Source organism: Lutra lutra, chromosome 1 (genome assembly GCF_902655055.1).
Source record: "Lutra lutra chromosome 1, mLutLut1.2, whole genome shotgun sequence".
In the NCBI taxonomy this organism is placed as follows: domain Eukaryota; kingdom Metazoa; phylum Chordata; class Mammalia; order Carnivora; family Mustelidae; genus Lutra; species Lutra lutra.
This window is the reverse complement of record NC_062278.1, coordinates 169423368-169445791: the sequence shown is the minus strand read 5'-3', so window position 1 is coordinate 169445791 and position 22424 is coordinate 169423368. Positions and strand designations below refer to the sequence as shown.

The 22424-nt window shown below is 42.5% G+C and overlaps 1 protein-coding gene across 3 annotated transcripts in view; it reads right to left on the bottom strand.

Moving 5' to 3' along the window:
• Positions 1 to 930: 930 nt before the first annotated feature.
• The window catches only part of TAMM41 (TAM41 mitochondrial translocator assembly and maintenance homolog), a 51447-nt gene continuing 29953 nt past the window's right edge, over positions 931 to 22424 (bottom strand). Inside the window, exons 6-8 of one of the 3 annotated variants that reach the window (XM_047744529.1) lie at positions 14137 to 14302; positions 12188 to 12250; positions 931 to 1065 (exon numbers count right to left, since the gene is read on the bottom strand). In XM_047744529.1, coding sequence (XP_047600485.1) covers positions 989 to 1065; positions 12188 to 12250; positions 14137 to 14302 — 306 coding nt within the window. In that variant the 3' untranslated portion in view covers positions 931 to 988. Of the gene's footprint in view, positions 1066 to 11028; positions 11852 to 12187; positions 12251 to 14136; positions 14303 to 22424 lie in introns of those variants that run through there. The other 2 variants (XM_047744539.1, XM_047744549.1) reach the window with 2 other exon arrangements.

Here is a 22424-nt window from a genome sequence, read left to right as displayed (position 1 = left end):
GCCTTATTTATCCCACCTGTAAAGTGAAGAAGTATAAATGGTCTCTAAGTTTGCCATAAATTCTGACGTATCATGCATCATCTCTCCAGAAGTAGCTCATTCTAGGAAGGAATTTTCTACTCTTCCACTTGATCTCAAGACACAGAATAGAAATGGTACAGAAGAAACCACAGCTCCATGTCTTTAGCTCCATGGTCAGTAACAACTGAAAATAATCATAGAAATCATCTGAATAAACCAGGAAAGAATTATTCATATCTTGCAGGTGAGGCCTGAAGTGGGATGTGATACTGGTCTTTTGAGTAAAACAGGCTTGAATTCAAGTCCCAGCTTAGCCATGTACTAGTTTGAGGGCTGGGGGCCAGTGGGTCTGTGGTTAACTTCTTTATTTTTTTTTTAGATTTTCAAAATTTATTTATTTGACAGAGATCACAAGTAGGCAGAGAGGCAGGCAGTGAGAGAGAGGGGGGAAGCAGGCTCCCCGCTGAGCAGAAAGCCTGATGTGGGGCTCGATTACCAGGACCCTGAGATCATGACCTGAGCTGAAGGCAGAGGCTTTAACCCACTGAGCCACCCAGGCATCCCTGTTGGTTAACTTCTTTACCTTCAGTTTCCTTGGCTATAAAAAAGCAGGGCTCATATCTATGTTGTAGAAGTAGGGTAAGGATCAAAAGAAGCAGTTCATGTATCACACCTGGTGTGTAGGCCTTGAATGAACATTAGGTCATTTTCCCTGTTTTATCCAATCCTTTGCTAGCGAAAAGTACTTTCACAGATTCCCACCCGGGCCTGTGAAACTATTCATTTGCTTGTCCTCAAAGGTATTTGGGTCCCCTGGATAAATGTCTAACACATACATTTCAAATTCAAATATTATACAAACCTAGGTATCTTCAAATTCAAGCAGTGCGTCAAGGTAATAAATACTGAGCTGTGAAAAAGGATCACTTTATTAATCGATATGTAACACATATAGAAGCAAGCAAAATCAGGATGTTTTCCTTAGCCATCCTTTCCACATTTTGTGTAGCTTTAGTGAACTATAAACCACTGTTTTCTTCACACCTAAAAGACAAAAAGAAGAGATGGTGAAAAAATTGGTGCTTGCTGACTACATACTACATACTCAGCTGGAGCTTCCATGATATTCTAACCAGAGACCTGACTTTGGAGTGGAGCAGTAATGGGCTGACTGGGGAGCCCAGAAGACCCTGGGAGTTGAAGATGGTAAAAGATCACTAAGATCAACATGAGGGGAAGAGATTCTGATTCTGAAGCTGATTCTGATTCTACAACAGTGACATGGATGCCAAAGTTAACCTGAGTTAATGGAGTAAGTGAATCTTTTTTTTTTTTTTAAGATTTTATTTTTTATTTGACACAGAGGGATAAAGATCACAAGTAGGCAGAGAGGCAGGCAGAGAGAGAGGGGGAAGCAGGATCCCCATGAGCAGAGAGTCCAATGCGGGGCTTGATCCCAGGACCCCAAGACCATGATCCGAGCTGAAGGCTAAGGCTTAACCCACTGAGCCACGCAGATGCCCCTGGAGTAAGTGAATCTTTTGACTCACAGGTCTATCATCAACTTTTGACTTGAGTAGCTCTTTCAGAGGAGAAAGGAAAACAAAGACAAAACTCTGTATGTAACTGGATGTCCTCAGCTTCCTTTCTATGCCGGCATTCTGACCACCCCAACCCAGCTCCCTGCTGCTGTATAGCTGCGTGTGCCACCAGTCTGCCCAGAACAAATGTCATTCCATCACTTTCCGCCTGTATACTCCTCAACCCCTTTCAGATTCCTTCTATGGAAATGCCTCCCTGGACAACCCAGGCCAACTCAGACGCAGCTTCTCCTGGTCCCAGAACAGCACCTGTGCTGACCTCTCATACAGCACTTACCACACTGCGTGGTGCTCATCAGCTTACTGATCTGTCCCTCCACCTAGACTAGGAGCTCCTCAAGGACAGGGAGCCCGTCCCACTCATCTCTGTCCGATCACCTAGTACAGTACCTAACACATAGTAGGGACTCAGTAAATGCTTTTGAAATGATGGAACAGATGTACCTCATTGAAATATCTGAACTTTTAGCACCCCTCACCTTGTTAATCACAAGTAGCTGATGAAACTGGACAAGAGGCTCTCTGGGGGCTAATGGGACAGAAGTAAAATGGGGTAGAATATGGGGATGCTATTTGTCTGTCAGGTCTAATCGGAGCCTATTTGCAGATGGTATTATGGGCTCGACTTCCTTTGTGCTGAGGATGAGATCACTTAGTCTGTGTTTCAGGGTGTGGCCCAAAGATCCAAACGGTCTTTTTCCCCAAGAGATAGGAATTGTGGTCTGTGCTGCCAGTCTGAAATGCACACCTCTGGCAGTGCACTTTAAGCACAGGTAGGCATTGTGGATGAGGTAACAGGACTGAATTTGGAGACTCCTAGCACTGGGGTTTGAGTGGTCTCTTGAAAATACCGGGGCCTGTTACCTGTAAACTGCCCAGTTCACTCAGAATCTTTGAAGAGACAGTGGCAGGTAAAAAGGTTGTAGACCAGGAAAACTGTTAGCAAATACTTCCAGAAACTCTGGCCCAGCTTGCCTACTCTTTGCAAACGGACTGAGCCTAGTCAAGAAACTCAGAGCTCCTTTCCCTGCCTCCACCTCTTTTAATTTTCTCCCTGGAACAACTACTTTGGAGAGCCTCACCCACTTGAGTATTGAGACTGGAAACTTCTTACGTAAGGTGCTTTTTAATATTCCAGCCAGAACCAATCATGACACTAAGCAGAACACAGGTAGGTACATTACAGTAAGGTTCAACACAGCAACCCCAGGGCACTAAGTCACAGCTAGAGGAAGGTGCACTGGCCATGATAAGTCCCAGCTCAACTTCATAAACCTTATATACAGACATGCTGGACTTTAACATTTAAGGTAGATATCTAAAGTATCTGAGTGTCACCATGTAGCCATATTTTGTTGCTACGGCATAGAAACTTCCCTTCATTGGGGCACCTGGGTGGCTCAGTCAGTTAAGTGTGTGCCTTCAGCTCCAGTCATGATGTCCTGGGATTGAGCCCCACATCAGGCTCCCTCCTCAGCAGGGTGTCTGCTTCACCCTCTCCCTCTGCCCTGGCTTATGCTCTCTCTCTCTTTCACTTTCGCTCTCAAATAAAATCTTAAAAAAAAAAGTCTCTCCCTTTGACGGCTCTGCCTGAGATTCTTAAAGACTGTAGCAGGGAATTGTGTTAGAAAGAGCACTGGAATAGGAGTCAAGAGACCTGAATTCTAGTCCCAACTGGGCCATAAACTTACAGTGTGACACACCCTCTCTAGTCAGAGGGTGTGTCACATCTGCAAAGAGACTGGTTGGACTAGTTCAGGGTTCCCTGACAACGGGCTGTGGGCAGGTTTCAACGTTGGTCTGCAGGCAAGTTAGGAGGAAACCAGGAAAGTTTGCTGTGTGTGTGCATACATGCACTTCTGTGCCAAGGGTACAGTTTTCGTTGGGTTTTCAAAGGGAGCCAGGATTTGCAGAAGGTTAAGAGCCAATAGACTGGAATGAAGGATCCTTTCTGCCTTAATAGTCTAATTGCAACACAGGTGGAAAACTAAAACTCCATGAAGTTGTGGTGGGCAACCTTTCCTATACGTGGCACAAAATGCTACCCATAAAGGACAAAACTGACAAACTGTATTGAATAAAACTGAGAATGCCTTTTAATCAAAAGACACCATCAAGAAAGTGAAATGACAGCCCCCCAAGTGGGAGACTTGCATTCCATGTATCAAAGGACCTGTATCCAGACCAAATAAGGAATTCAGTATGAAAAGGCAGACAATTCAAGAGAAAAACAACCAAAACACTAGAATAGGCACTTCACAAAAGAGGATATCCAAACATGAACAAGTGCCCAGCTTCATGAGTCATCGGGAAAATGGAAATTAAAACTCTAATATGATGCCACTACTCACTTATTGGAGTGCCTATAATGAAAAAGACACAGAGTATTAGGTGAGGAGGAGCTGCACCAAGAGCTCAGCTAGTGGGAGTAGAATGTGGACAACTGTTTGATAGTATTACCAAAGCAGAACATTCACATACACTAGGATGCTTTATTCTACTCAAGTATGTACCTAAGAGAAATGTGTACGTTTGCTTATCAAAAGACAGGCACAAAAATGTTCACAGCAGCACCACCTGTAAGGGCCCCAAACTGGAACCACCCCAAGAAACAATCAATAGGAGAGTAGATAAACTGTGGTATAATCATACAATGGGTTTGGTGCAATTAGGATAAATGAACTATTGCTGCTCCCAACACCATGTTAAATCTCACTGATGTAAAAAGGAGTGAAAGGCCTGGGAGACTACTTATTTATCTAAAGTTCAAAAATGGGCACAATAGAAGCATGGCATTGGAAGTCAGAGAGTAGTTACTCCTGGAGGACTAGTGACTATGCCACACCATCTGGGCGACAGTCCTATTCTATTTCTTCATCTTGGTCCTAGGTTCATGGGCATGTTTACTTGGTGAAAATTCACCAAATTTATGATTTGTGCACTTTACTGTATCTATGGAGATTTTTTTCCTACTACCAGAAAACCTAGAATCTTTCATTTACTCAGTCACTGAAATACACTGAACCAGTACTTATTAAGCATCTATATAATATAAGACATTGAACTAGATGTTGAGGTTATGCTTATAGTCTCTGCTCTCACAGAGTTCACAATCCTTAGAATTCTACTTGGCTTACATTAAGCCTACTTTTGGTTTCTGCTCTCTTTCTAGAGAAAAGGATGATGATTTAGGAAGTCTGCATTTACAATGTGTCCTTAGGGAAAACAGCCTGCTAAGAGAGAAACTTTAAGAACAATCATCCTCGTCTTTGCTTCTTCCCCAATGGATAAAGATGCAACACCTCTTTAGATAACAACGTCTTTAGAGACATCCTTATCCACTGAAAGTGAGTCATTATGAATTTTGACTAGTATCTAAAGTCAAGTCTTTTTTGGAAGTTTATAGAAATCTACTTCAATATCTGGATCCTCAAGTTTTACTTTTGTTCATTTCCAGCCTGTTTCACATGACCTGCAGCAAAGTTACTACACATGTAAGACCACGAGTCCCTGTGTGACCTTAAATAAGATGCGTCCAGTGAGAGACACGGTTCTCCAGGAAACAATGCAAGGCAGCGATATGAATAGGTTGTGAAAGGTCTCTCCCTTCCCATAATTCTACATTTCAGATATTTAGGAGGGAAAATCAGTAAGCTCCCAAACATTCTTCCAATTATTTTCTAACCACAATTAGATATTATCTACAAAGAAGATCTCTTGAAGCAGAAGTACAAACTTAAATTAAAAGGACTCTCATGTTACATAATAAGCAAATCACTAGAAAAAAAAAAACCTTAACTATTATTATGCATTCTTCTTATTTATGTGTAGGTACCAAAAAACGGAAGAAGTACTTTAGTTATAAGAAATCAGAAGCAGAGGGTAATTGACAATCCATTCTCTTGTGTTCCAGGAAAGGGCTGGTAAGGAACCCTTCAGGCATGCCAGAAACTTCTCAGGAACAAGACCAAACCTGTCTTGTTAATTCAGGTGAATCCTTTGAAGCTAGAGAGGTAAACAGGTATTTGTCCCCAGAGTCAGTTCTGACTGACCAGAAAGTCAGGTGGGGAAAAATAAAGCAAGATTTTAGAAATTAAGCTCATCATCCTCCCAACCTCCCCACCTCTGGGAATGGCACCACCGTCCACCACTTCCCAAGCCAGACACGGAGTTATCTCTGACTCCATTCTCTCCTTCACTTCCCATATCCCTCCAATCATCTGGAACAGATAACTTGACCTCTAAATATTGTGTGCGTCTCTTCTCTCTACCTGTACTGCAATGACCTGAGTTCAGGAGGCAACCACAGCTCCTCTCTGACTGGCTGCAATCACAGCTAATCAGTTTCCTGAGCAAGAATGTTATCTCCCGGGGCGCCTGGGTAGCTCAGTGGGTTAAGCCGCTGCCTTCGGCTCAGGTCATGATCTCAGGGTCCTGGGATCGAGTCCCACATCGGGCTCTCTGCTCAGCAAGAAGCCTGCTTCCCTCTCTCTCTCTCTCTGCCTGCCTCTCCGTCTACTTGTGATCTCTCTCTGTCAAATAACTAAATAAAAAATCTTTAAAAAAAAAAAAAAAAAGAATGTTATCTCCCTTCCATCTGCTCTCTACTCTCTAACCATCGAGGTCTTTCTACAGTCCTTCCTTGGCTTCCCCCCACCCTCAAAATAAACTCTGAATTCCTCTGCCTGGCTTTTCAGGCTCCCTTCACCAGCTGCTGCTTACTTCTCAGTCTTATCACTAAATCCCCCATCTCTCTCCTATTCCAGTACCCAAAGACTCAGACAGGTTAGTAAGGTGAAGGCTACTGCTGATGAATACAACACTTTGCTTTGCTGGTCTTCTGTGACCAGTCTGAGAAGTGCTGCCATCTGCTGCTACCATGAAAAGAAGAGAAGAGAAGACAAGTATCAGGAGACTAAATGGCCTTTCACTTCTCCTGAGCTGCTGGTGAGTTAGGCTAAAAGGTGGAAATAGTGTTTGGGTTTGGAGGCATTTCTGTACTCAACTTTGAACATGGGTGTATCTGATGGATGAAGGGATTGAGCGAACTAATAAAGACAGAGTGTCAGACCACATGAGAACAGGCAACTGTGTTATCCAACACACTTTATGAGAAAAGGCAATCCTCTGGGCTGGTTATAGATTCCTGGCCTCTATCTTGTCTAGGAATAAAGAGTTGTTTAGATCTAGACTCACCCAAGTTTATGAAGCACCTACTAGGTTCATACTGGACACTCAGAACTCATAGCAGCCTGGGTATTAGTATCCCTTCCACTTTAAGGAAGGAGGACTAACTAACATGCCAGGGTTAGAGAGTGAAAAATGAGTAGCTACAACTCAAATCCAGGTCTTCTGACCCCAAGCTGAGCTCCTTGGTTAGTGCTCTCTCTGAACTGAACTTGAATATAAAAGGTATTCACTAGCTAAAGGGGAAGACTGGACCTTCCTTTTCACCCCCACTGAGTGGGATGTTGAGAAGGGGAGGGATGAGAATGGCTACTATGGAATACAAATTCCATCAAATACACAGGTTCTCCCCCCTCACATGATGCATCAGCCATCTGAAAAACTGAACACAGGTAGAACTTTGAGGGTCTTGCCTTAGCAAAGTGAGCAGTGTGACAGCCATGACCACAATGAGACACTTCTAAGGAAAACATGCAGAAGCATAAAGGTTCTGAAACTTGCTGTGAAGTCAGAGGGAAAAGAAACAGTAAACCAGCCACTTGGGGCCTTTCGTTGCTAGTTTACTCCAATTGGAGACCTGGTTAATGGGTCAGCAAATGTCATCTGAATATGACACTGCAAAGAGGCCTATTCTTTTTTCTTTTCTTTCTTTCTTTAAAGATTTTTATTTATTTATTTGGCAGAAAGAGTGAGAGAGCATAAACAGGCAGAGCCGCAGAGGGAGAGGGAGAAGCAGGCTCCCCACTGAGCAGGGAGCCCGATGAGGGGCTCGATCCCAGGAGATCATGACCTGAGCCAAAGGCAGGCGCTTAACCAACTGAGCCACCCAGGCCCCCCACAAAGAGGCCTATTCTAAAGAGGGGTCAGGAAACTTTTAGGTAATGGTACCAAAAAGAGAAAGTCCAGGTACAGTGCTAGATGGGTTTGTTTATCATAAGATGTAATTTTCACAACCTGGTGAGGCAGGTATAATTATCCCTATGAAATTAAAACTAAAAAAAAAAAAAAAAAAATTGGGTAACTTGCCCAAGTCACAGTAGTTATATTGGAATATGAGCCCCAGGCTCTAGGACTTTGGCCTGGGTCAACTTCACAGCCCACAAGCACCATAAAACCAGAGAAGCCAGAGCATAAGGTAAGTAAACCCACACTTTGAAGGGATGCCCATCACTTTCCACAGTTTCTGCACCTGCAGAGCAGGCTGCATACATTCGGGTTATTTTGGCTTCCATGATCCAATAAGGCATCTTTGGAAAGGAAAGGGAAGTAGGCAGTGAGGACACACAGCAAGGAGCACTGGGCACTAGCACGGCCCCAGGAAAACGGCTGCGGCTTGTGTGTCACCCACTGCCCTCTGCTGGCCACTGGAAATAACAAGTGGAAAGAGGACCAAAGATTCATTTCACGTTGAAGCGTCAAGAGGTGATGGTGACGGATTTCTAAAAACATTTTATTAGACAAAAACTCAAACTTATAAAAGAAGAGTAGAACATGTCTCATGTTTCTTCACTCAGCTTCAACAATTTATCAATTCAGGGAGAATATTGTGTCATCTACCCCAACCCACTTCCCTCCACTATGTTTTTTTTTCCAAGCAAATCCCAAACATCCTGTCATTTCATCTGTAAAAATTTTAATATGTATTTCTAAAAGAAAAGAAAAATTTAAAAACCCCATAACACATGGTCACAGCTTAAAAAAAAAAGTCCATAAATCCAATAATTCCTTATGGGTCAAACAGCCCAAAATGGGGGGGGGGGGTGGAGAAAGAAAGAAAGAAAGAAAGAAAGACCTAAAGCATTCAGCCTCACCCAAGAAGCTGCAATCATGCAAATCACAGATTAATAGCCTGAACCACCCAAGCAAACAAAAACACCTCATCTACAGCCTTGCCAGGATAAACCAGCAGGAACATAGATAAAAAACTATCTGAACTGGAAATGCAAAGCTATGTACTTCTGTATAGTAGGATGATCTTCAGCACATGAGTTACTAAATCTTTGTTGAATTTTTGGCTAAATCTTTCCAAAGACTCAGGAGGGGCAGCACTGTGTCCTTGGGGCCAAACATAGCTGGGTATCCATTGGGGTGAGAGGTAAGAGGGAGACCATACCTGCTTCCTGGCAATCTCAGCCCAGGGATCAGAATCAGGCTGAAAGAGTACTCCCTACTTTGTATCACCTCTGCGCCATCTATCACCCAGTATTGTAAATTTCTATTCACACATCTGCCTCCCCTTCTAGATAATGAACTCCTTGAAGGCAGGACGGTATTGTGTTCATTTTTGTATCCTGCATGGCTGACACATTAGAGAGGCTCAGCAGATGGTCACATAAAGAAAGACCGAATTAGGAAAGTCCGTCATTTAACAATACCAAGCGTTGGAGAGAAATGGGGAAAAAAGAGAACTCTAATTTCCTGCTAGTAGACCTATACATTGATGTAACCACTGCGGAGAGCAATGTGGCAATATCCAAAGATATGTTCAAATGCTTAAGCCTCTAAGACAAGAACAGAATATTTAAATTTTTTTAAAAAATATACATTCTGGGGCTCCTAGGTGGCTCAGTTGGGTAAGTGTCTGACTCCTGATTTCAGCTCAGGTCATGATCTCAGGATCATGAGCTCAAGCCCCACATGGGGCTCTGTGCTCAGCATGGAATCTGCTTGAGATTCTCTGCCTCTCCCTCTGCCCCTCCCCCTGCTCATGTGTACACATATGTGCACACACTCACTCTAATAAATAAATCTTTTTTTTTTGAAGATTTTATTTATTTGACAGACAGAGATCACAAGTAGGCAGAGAGGCAGGCAGAGAGAGAGAAGGGGAAGCAGGCTCCCTGCTGAGCAGAGAGCCCGATGTGGGGCTTGATCCCAGAACTCTGGGATCATGACCAGAGCCCAAGGCAGAGGCTTTAACCCACTGAGCCACCCAGGCGCCCCAATACATCTTTAAGAAAATAAATAAAAATGTACATTCAGAGAATAAAAAAGAACACAGAAAGAGCTTCTGAAAATTAAAAATATAATAACAGAAATAAAATACTCAAGAAGGGTTGGAAGCTAAAGTTGAGAAAATCTCCCAGAAAGCAGAGCAAAAAGACAGAGATCAAAAACCGGAGACAAGGGACCCCTGGGTGGCTCAGTTGGTTAAGCCGCTGCCTTCGGCTCGGGTCGTGATCCCAGGGTCCTGGGATCGAGTCCCGCATCGGGCTCCTTGCTCAGTGGGGAGCCTGCTTCTCTCTCTGCCTCTGCCTGTCGCTCTGCCTGCTTGTGTTCTCCCGCTCGCTCGCTCTCTCTCTGACAAATAAATAAATTAAAACAAACAAACAAACAAACAAACAAAAAAACCGGAGACAAAAGAAAGAAAGCCAAAGGGCTCTTCAAGGAGGTCCAATATTTGAATAAAAGGAGTTCCAGAAAGAGAAGAGAGAAAACAGATGGGAAGAAGGTAAAAAAAACAATAAAAGAAAAATTTCTTATATTCTTATTTTCTAAGTTTCCAAAATGAGAGGCCAATGAGCACCCAGTAAAGTAGATAAGAACAGATACATTATCAAAGCATATTAATGAGAAATATCAGAGCCCTGGGGACAAGTGAAGACCTAACCAGCTTCCAGAAAGAACCTACACAAAGGACTGAGAATGGCTCTGGACCTCAAGAGCAATCCTCAAATGAGAAGATAATTGGAATAATGATATCAAAATTCTTTTTTTTTTAAAGATTTTATTTATTTATTTGGCAGACAGAGATCACAAGTAGGCAGAGAAGCAGGCAGAGAGAGAGGAGGAAGCAGGCTCCCTGCTGAGCAGAGAGCCAGACATAGGGCTTGATCCCAGGACTCTGGGATCATGACCTTAGCCAAAGGCAGAGGCTTTAACCTACTGAGCCACCCAGGCGCCCCATGATATCAAAATTCTTAAAGAAATGATTTCTAGGGGCGCCTGGGTGGCTCAGTGGGTTGGGCCTCTGCCTTAGGCTCAGGTCATGATCTCAGAGTCCTGGGATTGAGCCCCGCATCGGGCTCTCTGCTCTGGTGGGGAGCCTGCTTCCCCCTCTCTCTCTCTGCCTGCCTCTCTGCCTACTTGTGATTTCTGTCTGTCAAATAAATAAATAAAATGTTAAAAAAAAAAAAAAAAGAAATGATTTCTAATCTATCTCTAGCTTAAATGTCCATTATCTGTAAGGATTAGCTAATGAGATTTCTAGTTATACACAGTCTCCCGATTTGCATCCCTGCATCCTTACTCAGGAAGTTACTAGAGGTATGCTTCATCAAAATGCAAGTATACACCAGAAAAGTAAAAGACACAAGAGATGGGAAGATAGGGGATCCCTCCCAAAAGACAGAGGAAGACAATCTCTGTGGGAAAACAAAGTCGTGCAGGGAAGGAAAAGCGTATGATACGGCTCACCTATGAATCACAGTAAGAGAGTCATACGTTGTAAATGCTGACAACTGGCTTCACCAAAGGTGCACAGCAACTACCCGAGGACTGAGGGATGGGAGGGGTGAGCATGTGTGGCCCGGCGGATACAAGAGCTGAATTCTAATCTGCCACAGTGAGAAGTCCACAGATGATGCCAACAACTGAAAAGGAGAGAAGCGGCAGTATACACCTACTATTTAGCAAACTGGCAGTGGAAATAAAACCAATCCACTAGGAAAGTTAGCAGCAGTTGTCTCTGGAAAGGGGAAAATGCAGGGGTTAAGGGGTGTGTGGAAGGGCAAGGTACTGCTGCTTTGGTAACGATACGCACACGTGACTTCCATAAATCCTAAAATGAGGGGATAACCTGCACACAAGGAGTTATTCGGAAAACTGAGAGGGGCAGTAAGGCTTCCAACAGTACCTCACATGGTTTGACTGTTTCAGACTGATGACAGTGCTGTTTTGCCAGTCCGTATACCAGTGCTATGTCCTAGTTCATGACCGTCACAATTTAGCACTTCAGAAGTACTTGCAGGATACAGATATAGGTTTACATTTTAATCAGGAATGCTGAGGCCTTTGATCCAACAGGTACATTAAGCCTAGATCTTCAAAAAAGAGATGATTTTACTTTGCAAATAACTAATGTCTCTAAGACAACATTTTTAGGTGTTGCTTCAGAGGCTCTTCCCTGTCCCCTCTCTTGAAAGAGAGCTCTTATAACCCAGGACTTGGCCCAGGTAACACACACAGGAGACAAGGGTAGCAAATGGTGATAGGAGCTTTGTATAGAAATATGTACATTTGTGTTATAGGCCTTTTCACGCTTTATGTGTAGCTTTTTACCTGTAACCTTCATTACATTGTGAATTAAATGTAAGTCTTGTCAAAAACAGAAACAAAAAAACAAAAACAACCAACCATGGATTTTTGGAAGTTCTTACCAGCAGTGAAAATGCCTTTGGTGCTCTGTTTCATACTAGAAGGTCTCACAATTGCTGAAAGCCCTGTGAGAGAAAACCAACAAAGATGCAAAAAAACCCCAGATGTTAGTCATCTTCACATGTTTAAAACCTAAAACAAGATACTCTTTCCAGTTATCTAATAACACCAGCAAATCCAGCTCTGCCCTGGTGTCACAGAATGACAATGGAAGGGTTATCAGGATTGAGGGCCAGGAGATCAGAGCTGCCAGCTGTGTCATTGACCAGCTGTGTCACCAACCAGCTGTGGGAGCTCAGGAAAATGCCTGGCCCCCTCTGCGCCTGGGCCTCCTCACCTTAATTAAAACAGGAGGTGGATTAAATCAACCTCAAAGGTCATTTTATGACTTTTAAATCTGGTTAAGGCTGCTGGTTCTCAACCCCAAGATCTGAAATGATTAAAAAGAACCCAAAGTTTCCATCTAGGAGAAAAGCTTTCATTCCTCAGTCCTCCATCCTCTCACAAAGGCAGCGGAGATCATATTGTGACAGAATCATGTTAAAATGAAAACAAACGGGGCGCCTGGGTGGCTCAGTGGGTTAAGCCGCTGCCTTCGGCTCAGGTCATGATCTCAGGTCCTAGGATCGAGTCCCGCATCGGGCTCTCTGCTCGGCAAGAAGCCTGCTTCCCTCTCTCTCTCTGCCTGCCTCTCTGTCTACTTGTGATCTCTCTCTGTCAAATAAATAAATAAAATCTTTAAAAAAAAAAAAAATGAAAACAAACAATGTGCCTCCTCACTTATCTTTAGAAATAGGTACCTGGGGGGGTGCCTGGATGGCTCAGTGGGTTAAAGCCTCTGCCTTCAGATTGGGTCATGATTCCAGGGTCCTGGGATCGAGCCCCGCATTGAGCTCTCTGCTCACCAGGGAGTCTGCTTCCCTTCCTCTCTCTCTGCCTGCCTCTCTGCCTACCTGTGATCTCTGTATGTCAAATAAATAAATAAAATCTAAAAAAAAAAGAAATAGGTACCTGGGAACCTAGATGCATGCCCTGATAGCCTGGGGCAGGTCCCTGGGAGAATGCATCACTGGGTAGGGTATCTAAGCCAGTAGATTGCATCCTTGAGGAGCTCTGGAAATATTTACTCAATAAAACAGGAGAATGTACTCATCTGGAGAAGGGAGTCATTTTTAATCATGATTATTTCTTTACGGACAGCCCTTGTAAACACCTCAAAGGGAAGCAGGTCTCTGAAGATAAGATTTTTGGGTAAACAGCAGCACCTAGGTGGCTCAGTTAAGCGTCTGCCTTTGGCTCAGGTTATGATCCCAGCATCTTGGGATAGAGCCCCACATCAGGTTCCCTGCTCTACGGGAAGCCTGCTTCTCCCTCTCCCGCTTCCCCTGCTTGTATTCCCTCTCTCACTCTCTCTGTCAAATAAATAAATAAAATCTTAAAAAAAAAAGAGAGAGAAAAGATTTTTGGGTAAACACTGAGAAGGCCCCGGGGTAATATGTGGAACATGGGCCATGTCAGAGGGAACTGACGAAACACATTGATGAGACACACTGAACAGGAGTCGGCTGGTGAAAGCTGTATTCCTGATGTTATAAAAGCACTAAAAATGTCACCAGTCTCCTTCCTTCTCAGACCACCATGAAGGACACGGAGGAGTCTTTGGAAAAACTTCTAGAAGTTACGTTCTTGGAACCAAAACAAACATTGTTTTCTCCTTTGACAGTGATTTAGGATCCAGGAATCTGAAAACAGAAGTACTTTCACCACCCTACTTCAAACAAATGACAATTTAGATTTGGAAAAACCCCAGATTGTTAGTGCTTTCTTCTTCCCTGAGACAATCTGTCTCTCCATCTCACCAGGCAAGGAAGAATAAAGAATACATCTCAGTCACACAGTTTGCTTTTTACCCATGGCCAGCATTTCCTTGACGTCAAATCCAGAAACATACCTAGTCGCACCACTTCTCCACAGTCAGGATCATGAGCAACTTGCAATAAAGTTTCTTCCACATCTCTGTTTTTTCCAGGAGGGTCCATAATATGATTAATTTGTTGCTGTAAGGTTTTGGGCAATGTCATTAGCTGAGTGAATTGTCCTTCTGGGCTTTTATCTATCTAAGGGGGGAAAAAGATAATGTCTATGCAAAGTTCTTTGAATTTTATAAAGATTCAAAGACACATGGCTTCTCTTTCAAGTCACATAAACATACACTGAACCTATTCCCTAGACTGGGCAGCACACTAAGGAGACCTGCTTCTTTCTGAAACTGAATGCTCAAGAGTTCAGATGCTCAGTTCCTTCAAAGAGGTCAACTCCTTTCCTATAATGGTCCATTTTTACATGAAAAAAGTATAGAAGCTTCTTTCAACTATCAATTTCTGACTCTCAGTTTTGAAGTTTCTATGGGTCTTACATCCAGCAGCTGAAGGAACTGAGGCTGCTACTAACATTCACTGAGGCTCAGCAAATCCAGGTACTCACTCTCTCCCATTTTAAACACAGGGGCACTGAGTGGCACAACCAGGGTCCTACCGCCACTGCGAGAGAGCCACCTCTAACCTCGTGCCTCCTGCCTTCTGGGCCTTTTTATTCACCAGGCCATATTTCATTAGCTGTAGGAATAAACTGAAGACAAGGACTAAGTTTATTTGCTTTTAATCTTCTGGCACATAGTAGGTAGTCAAAAACCCTGGCTGAGTAAGGAATGAATAAGTGCATCAATAAAACTTAGTTGTCGTTATTTCTTAAGGAGGATTAAATTACACCAGTGGTTTCTGTGCCCCATTCCAAGGACATCAAGTTGAAAGATAAATACAGAAATATAACATACAAACTACACAACAGACTTTACTTTGAATCCAAAGTTAGCCACAGAGCCAAGGCCACACCTAGCTTCCCTAACTCCTAGTCTAATATACTTTACTTCATGGAACTAAGTTTTTATAAAATCATGTAGACACTGCCTGCCTGTCAATGTGAGAACCAGTAGCACCGCCCTCAATGGCTCATCCCATTATTTTTCAGGTAAGAATCTGTCTTGTATTCTTTCAACAAATGTTTAGGTTTTAAATTGGACTAAGAGAAGAGTAAGAAAAAAATGAGACAAATGAATGTATCAAATTTTAGATTCAGATTTTCTAGATATGACTAACTTTCTTATTAACACTTAGTTTCACTCAGTCTACCACTTTTTTTCATATAACAAGTATTTGTTGAGTATTAATGTCTGGATTTTCTAGTTTTCTATAAAATTCATGCAAAGAAGAGCAAAGTTCTATTACCTAGTGGCTCCAGTAAAGGTTTTTTTTTTTTTTTAAATTTCATATTTATCATTAAAATGATCTAAATCCAAAGAATTTGTACTCTATTTAGATTTGTTTCAATAAAGGACAGAAATGTGGGTAGCTCAGTGGGTTAAGCCTCTGCCTTCAGCTTAGGTCATGATCTCAGGGTCCTGGGATCAAGCCCTTGCATCCCGTTCTCGGCTCAGCAGGGAGCCTGCTTCCCCACCCCCCCACTCTCTGCCTGCTTCCCCCCCGACTCTCTGCCTGCTGCTCTCTGCCTACTTGTGATTTCTCTCTGTCCAGTAAATAAATAAAATCTTTTTTAAAAATGTGGCTATTACTGTAAAATATATTAGAAATAACATTTATGGACTCATATATTGGGGCTAAGAATTGAGATTAGTCAAAAGGATCTTATATTTCTGTAAGGCTTTATCTTTGAATTTCAGAGATACCAAAATGGCTTGAGTAATATCAAGAGTTAAAAAATAGTATTTGCCACTGCTTTCTCTTGAGGAAAAGAATGCACTGGAATTTTTGCTTGAAAGACAGAACATTAGGTGACATTTTCAAATAAATTGCTAAATTCTGTGTAATTATCCTCTTTGATTCTCATTAAAACATGGAAGTGAAAGCATTCAGTTAAATCGTGAGAGTCGGTAAATAAAGGAGAAGAATTTGAAAAAAAAATCGTGGAAGTCAAACTGCATTTTAAAAGCAGATAAGAAAAGACCACACACTGTATGGTTCCATTTATACAAAGTGTCCAGAATAGACAAATTCACAGAGGCAGAAAACAGATTAGTGGTCACCTGTGGGGTGGGGAATACAGAAACTATAAATGGATGTGGGGTTTCTTTTTCAAGTGATAGAAATGTTGTAAAATTAGACTGTAGTGGTAGTTGCACAACTTTGTGAATATGCTAAAAAACACTGAATTTTATAGTATGTGAGTTACATCTCAATAAAGCTGATGTTTTAAAAAAGCACATGTGGTCACAGGATACTGGATGCTGCATTATACCACGCAGACCCTGGCTTAAGGGCCAAGGTATCCACTCTACTAGCTGCTGGGAAAGTTGGCTGAATCCCTCTCTTAGAGTCCCTCCCAGACTTGTCCTCAGCCAAAGGGAGGGCTTGGACCCAATGACTGGACAATGCAGTAGTACAAAGACCTGGCCTCTTTGCCCCAAGATGGGACAACCAGGAAAGGCCACCCAGTTCCACAGTGCCATCGTAGGATCAGATGAGGGCTTGTTTCAAACCCGCTCAATCCCGATCCTACACAATAGGTACCAGGAGCGGTCCTAATGAGCACACTCTGTGTTGGTATTTTAGAGCTGTCATACTAAGGAAGGCCAACTGGAAGCCTCTGAAGCTGACATTTTACCTCTTATGCAAGACAGTGATTACAAAAACAACAACAACAAACACCACATCTCAGGAGGAACGGCAGAGTATCAGTGTTATCTGTACACCTAAAGGATACAGGGGTGTGATATTTGATTTTGTGTCACTTGGCTAGGCTATTGTGCTTAGTTGCTTGGTCAAACATTAGTCCAGATGTTATTATAAGAGTATTTTTAAAGATATAATTAATATTTAAGTCAGCAGACTCTGAGTAAAGCAAATTACCCTCTATAACGCAGGAAGGTCTCATTTAATCAGCCAAAGGCCTTAAGAAAAAAGACTAAAGTCTCCAAGGAAGAAGGAATTCTACCTCTAGATTGCCCTCAGACTTAAAACTACAATATACTCTTCCCTGGGTCTCCAGCCTGCTGGCATGCTCTGTACATTTCAAACTCATTAGTCTCTACAATTTAATTCCTTAAAATAAATCTTTCTCTATATATATCCTACTGGCTCAGTTTCTTTGGAGAACTCTAATACAAAGGCTAATGGTCTCCATCATACTTCCTTTAAGTCTGGCCTTCACAAAATCCAAATGTGCTCTGGAAGACTACAGCAGACTACCACAACTCAACCAAGTGAAAGTCCCAGTTCCATCTGCTGTGCCAGATGCAGTAAATCTATTAGAGCAAGTCAACAGAACTGCAGGTATCTGGATGGGGCCAAGACTAGGGAATGCACTCTTTTCTATCTTTATTTGGAAGGAGGATCAGAAGCAGCTCACATTCACGAGACAGACAATAGTATATCTATGTTTGCCTCAGGGCTCTGTTAACTCTCCCATTCTCTGTTGTAAGATCCCCCAAGAAAACCAGACTGTGTGGCCATTCCATGTAATCTCGGGCTGACCCACTTCATCAATGCTTTGCGGCTACTGTTACCTGGTAAGCAACAGAGGCAAGTACATTGGAGTGCCTGGTAGATAAATGCACTCCAGGGGGTAGAAGATAAACCCTATGACGTTTCAGAAGTCTACCACATCAATGAAAAGTTTGGTGGTCAAGTGGTCTGACGCATGCTGACACATCCTCTCCAAAGTAAAGATCAACTTTGTGCATCTTGCACCTCTCACTGCTAAGACTGAAGCATGATGCTTGATAAGCCTCTTCAGGTTTTGGCGGCAGCAGATTCCACACTTGACTGTAATGTTCAGACCTATTTATGAAGTGGTATAAAAGGATGCAGGTGTGTGGGCTCAGAGCAGAAAAGAGCTCTACAGCAGATCCAGACAGCACAGCAAGCAGGCCCTCACTTGGGCCATATTCTCCATATACACTCCATAATGCTAAAGGTATCTTTGGTATAAAAAGAAGCCACAGGGCACCTGGGTGGCTCAGTGGGTTAAGCCTCTGCCTTCGGCTCAGGTCGTGATCTCAGAGTCCTGGGATTAAGCCCCACATTGGGCTCTCTGCTCAGCGGGGAGCCTACTTCCCCCCCCCCGCCCCAGCCCCCTGCCTACTTGTGATCTCTGTCAAATAAATAAATAAAAATCTTAAAAAAAAAAAAAAAAAAAAAAGCCACAGGAAGCTTGTGGTAGGCTCTCAGTAGGAGAATCACAATGTAGACTGCTAGGGTTCTGGAGATGGTCATGTCCTCTGGAGTGAAGAACAATACATCATTTGAAATCAGCTCCCAGATAGGAGACCCTTCTAACTGTGGAGCAATAAAAGACCATGCATCAAGAACCGTCTACCATGAACTGAGATCTCTCATATTCACTAACTGTTAAGGTCAGGCAGGCTCAACAGTAATCCACTGTAAGATGGAAGTGGTACACCAGCATTCAACATAAGTAAGGCCAAAGGGCACGAGTAAGCTGCGCACGCAGGAAACCCGGGCCCCATACCATCGACTATGCACTGTTGCACCAGTGCACGCCATACTATTTCTCCACTGGTTCGTGCATATGGCTACATGGAGGTTCCCTTGTGACTGGCTTGTGGTGGATAAAGGATGAGTTTGCTCCAGGGATGACTTGGCTTGGTATGCAAAAGCCAAAAATGATGCATTACAGCCTCACTCAGGGACAGCCCTGAAAGACACTAATGAGGGGAAATCCTCCCAAATGGGTATGCTTCAGGTAGTGCACCGGCCATCCACTTTACATGAACAAAGCGGCCCTGGGTAAGAATATACAAAGACCCATGGGAGTGAAGCATGGTTCACTGGTTGGCTAGGCCTGAAAGGAAAAATACTGGAAGACTAAAGACAAAAAACTGGGGAGAAGAGGTATGTGGATGGACGTACAGGAGGCATGCACAAAGTGTGAAGATCTTTGTATTTTGCTAATGTCCACGAGAAAGTATCCTTCACAGAAGAATCAACAATAACCAAAAGAACAATTCAGCCAATTAATTCAATAGCCTCTGGCACAATGGCTTATAAAAGGAGCAGCCATGGTGGCAGGGAACAAGGTTCTGCCTAGTCGAAGGCTGACTTAGCTATTGCTGTTGTTTAAGTCTATCCTGACAGCAACAGAAGCCAATGCTGAGAACCTGATAATAAGACCATCTCTTGAGACTAACCAGCCACTTGGTGGACGTTAACTACATTGGAGACCTTCCATCTGGGAAGGGGCAGTAATTCATCTTAATTGGAAGTAACATATGTTCTGAACATGGGTTTGCCCTTCCTGCCCACAGGACCTAGCCAATACCATGACAAGGCCTACAGGATGACTGCTTCACCAACATGGTTGTACCATGGAACATCACTTATGGGACTCATTTTAGAGCAAAAGAGGTACAGAGGTACAGCAACGGGCACAGGACCATGCCTCCACTATAACTACCATATACTTCACCAAAGCCGCCAGACTGATAGAACAGTTCCCAAAAAGAGGAAATCTGGGGCCCATACAGCAAAGAATTATCTAGCCCCAAATGCTAATAGTTCCATCATTAAAAAATCCTGGACAGAGCAATGAAGAACAGGTGATCCAGCAGCTTGGAGATGAGACCCGGTGAGAACGGGGTGCAGTACACATCCTAAATTAATGCCTGTTACAGAGTACCTCATTCCCAACCAGTAGAATGCATAGGTCTGGGAACCAAGGGATGGAAGAAGTAGCCTTGCTTCCCATTGTTCCCAGTGACCCACTCAGAAAATGTGTACCTCCCATGCCTACAACTTCAAGACTTTAAACTTAAAGGTATGATTGCCACCTGCTCTCTTCAGATCCCATGCCAAAAGTCCAGCAGACACAGAAGGGAGTCACCACAGTGGCAGAAGTAATTGATCCTGATCATCTGAGGTAAAGCTGCTCGTACACAACTCTGAGTACCCCTTGCCCAATTTTGATGGTAAAGGGAAAGGGGAGCAATCATACCCTGAAATGGGCAAGGTGACCGGGTCTTAGATGCCTTGGGGATGAGGGTCTGGGCCACCTTGTCTAGCCCAGCACAAGTGCTAGATAAGGGTGAGGGGAGTTTGGAATGTGTAGTACGGGAAGGAGCAGGGAAGTGTCAGTGACAACCTCAGTAGTGCTGGGAACTGTAATTCAGTCCATAATCTTACTCTTACTCTTGTAAGCTTCCCCAGGATAAGAGATCAATTAGGACTTAGATCATGCAGGCTTTCACAGGCCATAGCGAGGAATTTGGAAGTATCCTCAGGGTTAAAGAAAATTCCCAGCCCTTTTCCCTTGCTCAGTTTTCCAAAAGTTGGCAGCTAGGCACATTATATTTTCTGATTCCAAACCAGGGAATAGATGATGTCTCTGGAGAAATCCTACAGATTCTGACAGTAAGAGAAATAGAAACAATGTAGAGAAGAAAATAAAACTTCAAAAATTATAATGAAGACCACTAAAGGGGTGATAAAAGATAATGCATTTGGAAAACAAAAACAGGATGCTATAAGAAAAAAAGAACAAAGGAAATTAAAAATTTAATAGCGGTGCTAGAAGATCGATTTGAAAAATTCTTCTGGAAAGGAGAACAAAAACCCCAAAGAAAAAGGAAGGAGAAAAGAAAAACTAAAAAGATCAAACCAGGAGGTCTGACAACCAGCCAACAGGAATTCCAGAAAGAGCAAAGTAAGAAAATGGATATGAAGAAATTATTAGAGAAGTAACAAAATTTCTTAGAATTGGAGCTCAAGAGTTTCTAGACTGAAAAGGCTCATCAAGTGCCAGAATAACAGTGAAGAACACATATACAAAGACAAATCATCATGAAATTTAAGACTGGAAAAAGGGAAAGGATCCTAAACAGTATCTGAGAGCTAAAAAGGTCATATCCAAAGGACAGGCAATCTGAAAGTCACTGGACTTTTTAACACAACACTTAGAAACTAAGAGAAGGATGTTGTGACTTAAAAAGTCTGAGGGAAAAATTATTTCCAACCTAGAATGTGATATGTACCCCAAACTATCAATCAGTGCAAGAGTAGAATGTGCAGAGGTACATGGTCTCAAAAAATTTACCTTCCTTGCAACCTATGTTAGAGAGGTACCAAAAGGTATATTTCACCAAAATTAAAGTGTAATCATGGAAAAAGAAGACAAAAAAATGCAGAAAACCAAAACCTAGGAAAGGAGAGAAGGCGGAAAGAACCCTCAGGGTGAAAACGAAAAGATGCTCCAGGAGAAGAGCCGTGCCACAAGGTTAGAAAACAACCAGTCCAGAAAGAACATGGCACACGGAGCTCCAGGAAGAAACACCCCCAAGAAAAACAAGAAACAGAAAATACCTGATGTGTTTGTTGGTCTATGATGAGAGAAGCTATACAGATCTGTAAGAGGGTATCAATTAGTGACAGGTACAAAAAAAATTTAAGCAAATGAAAAAAATGAGACAATTATTAACTCCAAGAAAAACACATTTACACAGGAAAGATTTCATAGTAGTGTATCCCAGCAATGAAGAAAAAGTAAGTTTCACAATAATGTAAATAGCAAACATTAACTTAACCAAAAATTATGAAATAACTGTATGTGGAGCAAGAGGGAATGAGGAGGGAAGGGAAGTGTGTGTGTGCGAGTATGTACCCGTGAGAGCATGTTGATGGGAGTGACAAAAGGGATTAAAAAATCTTCATCTTCCACAGAGGGAGGACAAAAATAAAGTATAAAACAGAAAAAAAAAAATCAACAAATAACAGTGACATCCTATTGTTTAGAAACATGGAGGTAAACATTGGACTACTAACGAGATGAAAGCAGTCGCCTCTGGGAAGAAGCACTGTGAAGCAGGAAGGTGCCGAGTAGGGAACTGCTACTTTTTGTTATAAACCTTGAGGTCCCATTTGGTTTTTAAACCATGTGCATGCATTACTTTGAGAAAAGTAAAAAATTTTAAAAACTTGCAAAATTCTGAGCATTTCATGTTACTCTCTTTTTTAAAAAAAATACTTCCTATTTTTTTTCAAAGTTCCCTTTCAGTTGTAAAAATTCCATTAATTCTATATTTAATATAATATTAGTTGCCCCTATTATTTGGAAGAGGAAGAGCATTAAAATACAGTGTTCTTTGTGCTAAACATAAAAAATAACTCTGTGGTTTCTAGAGTTTTAAAAAATCTTAAATTCAAATTACTTTCC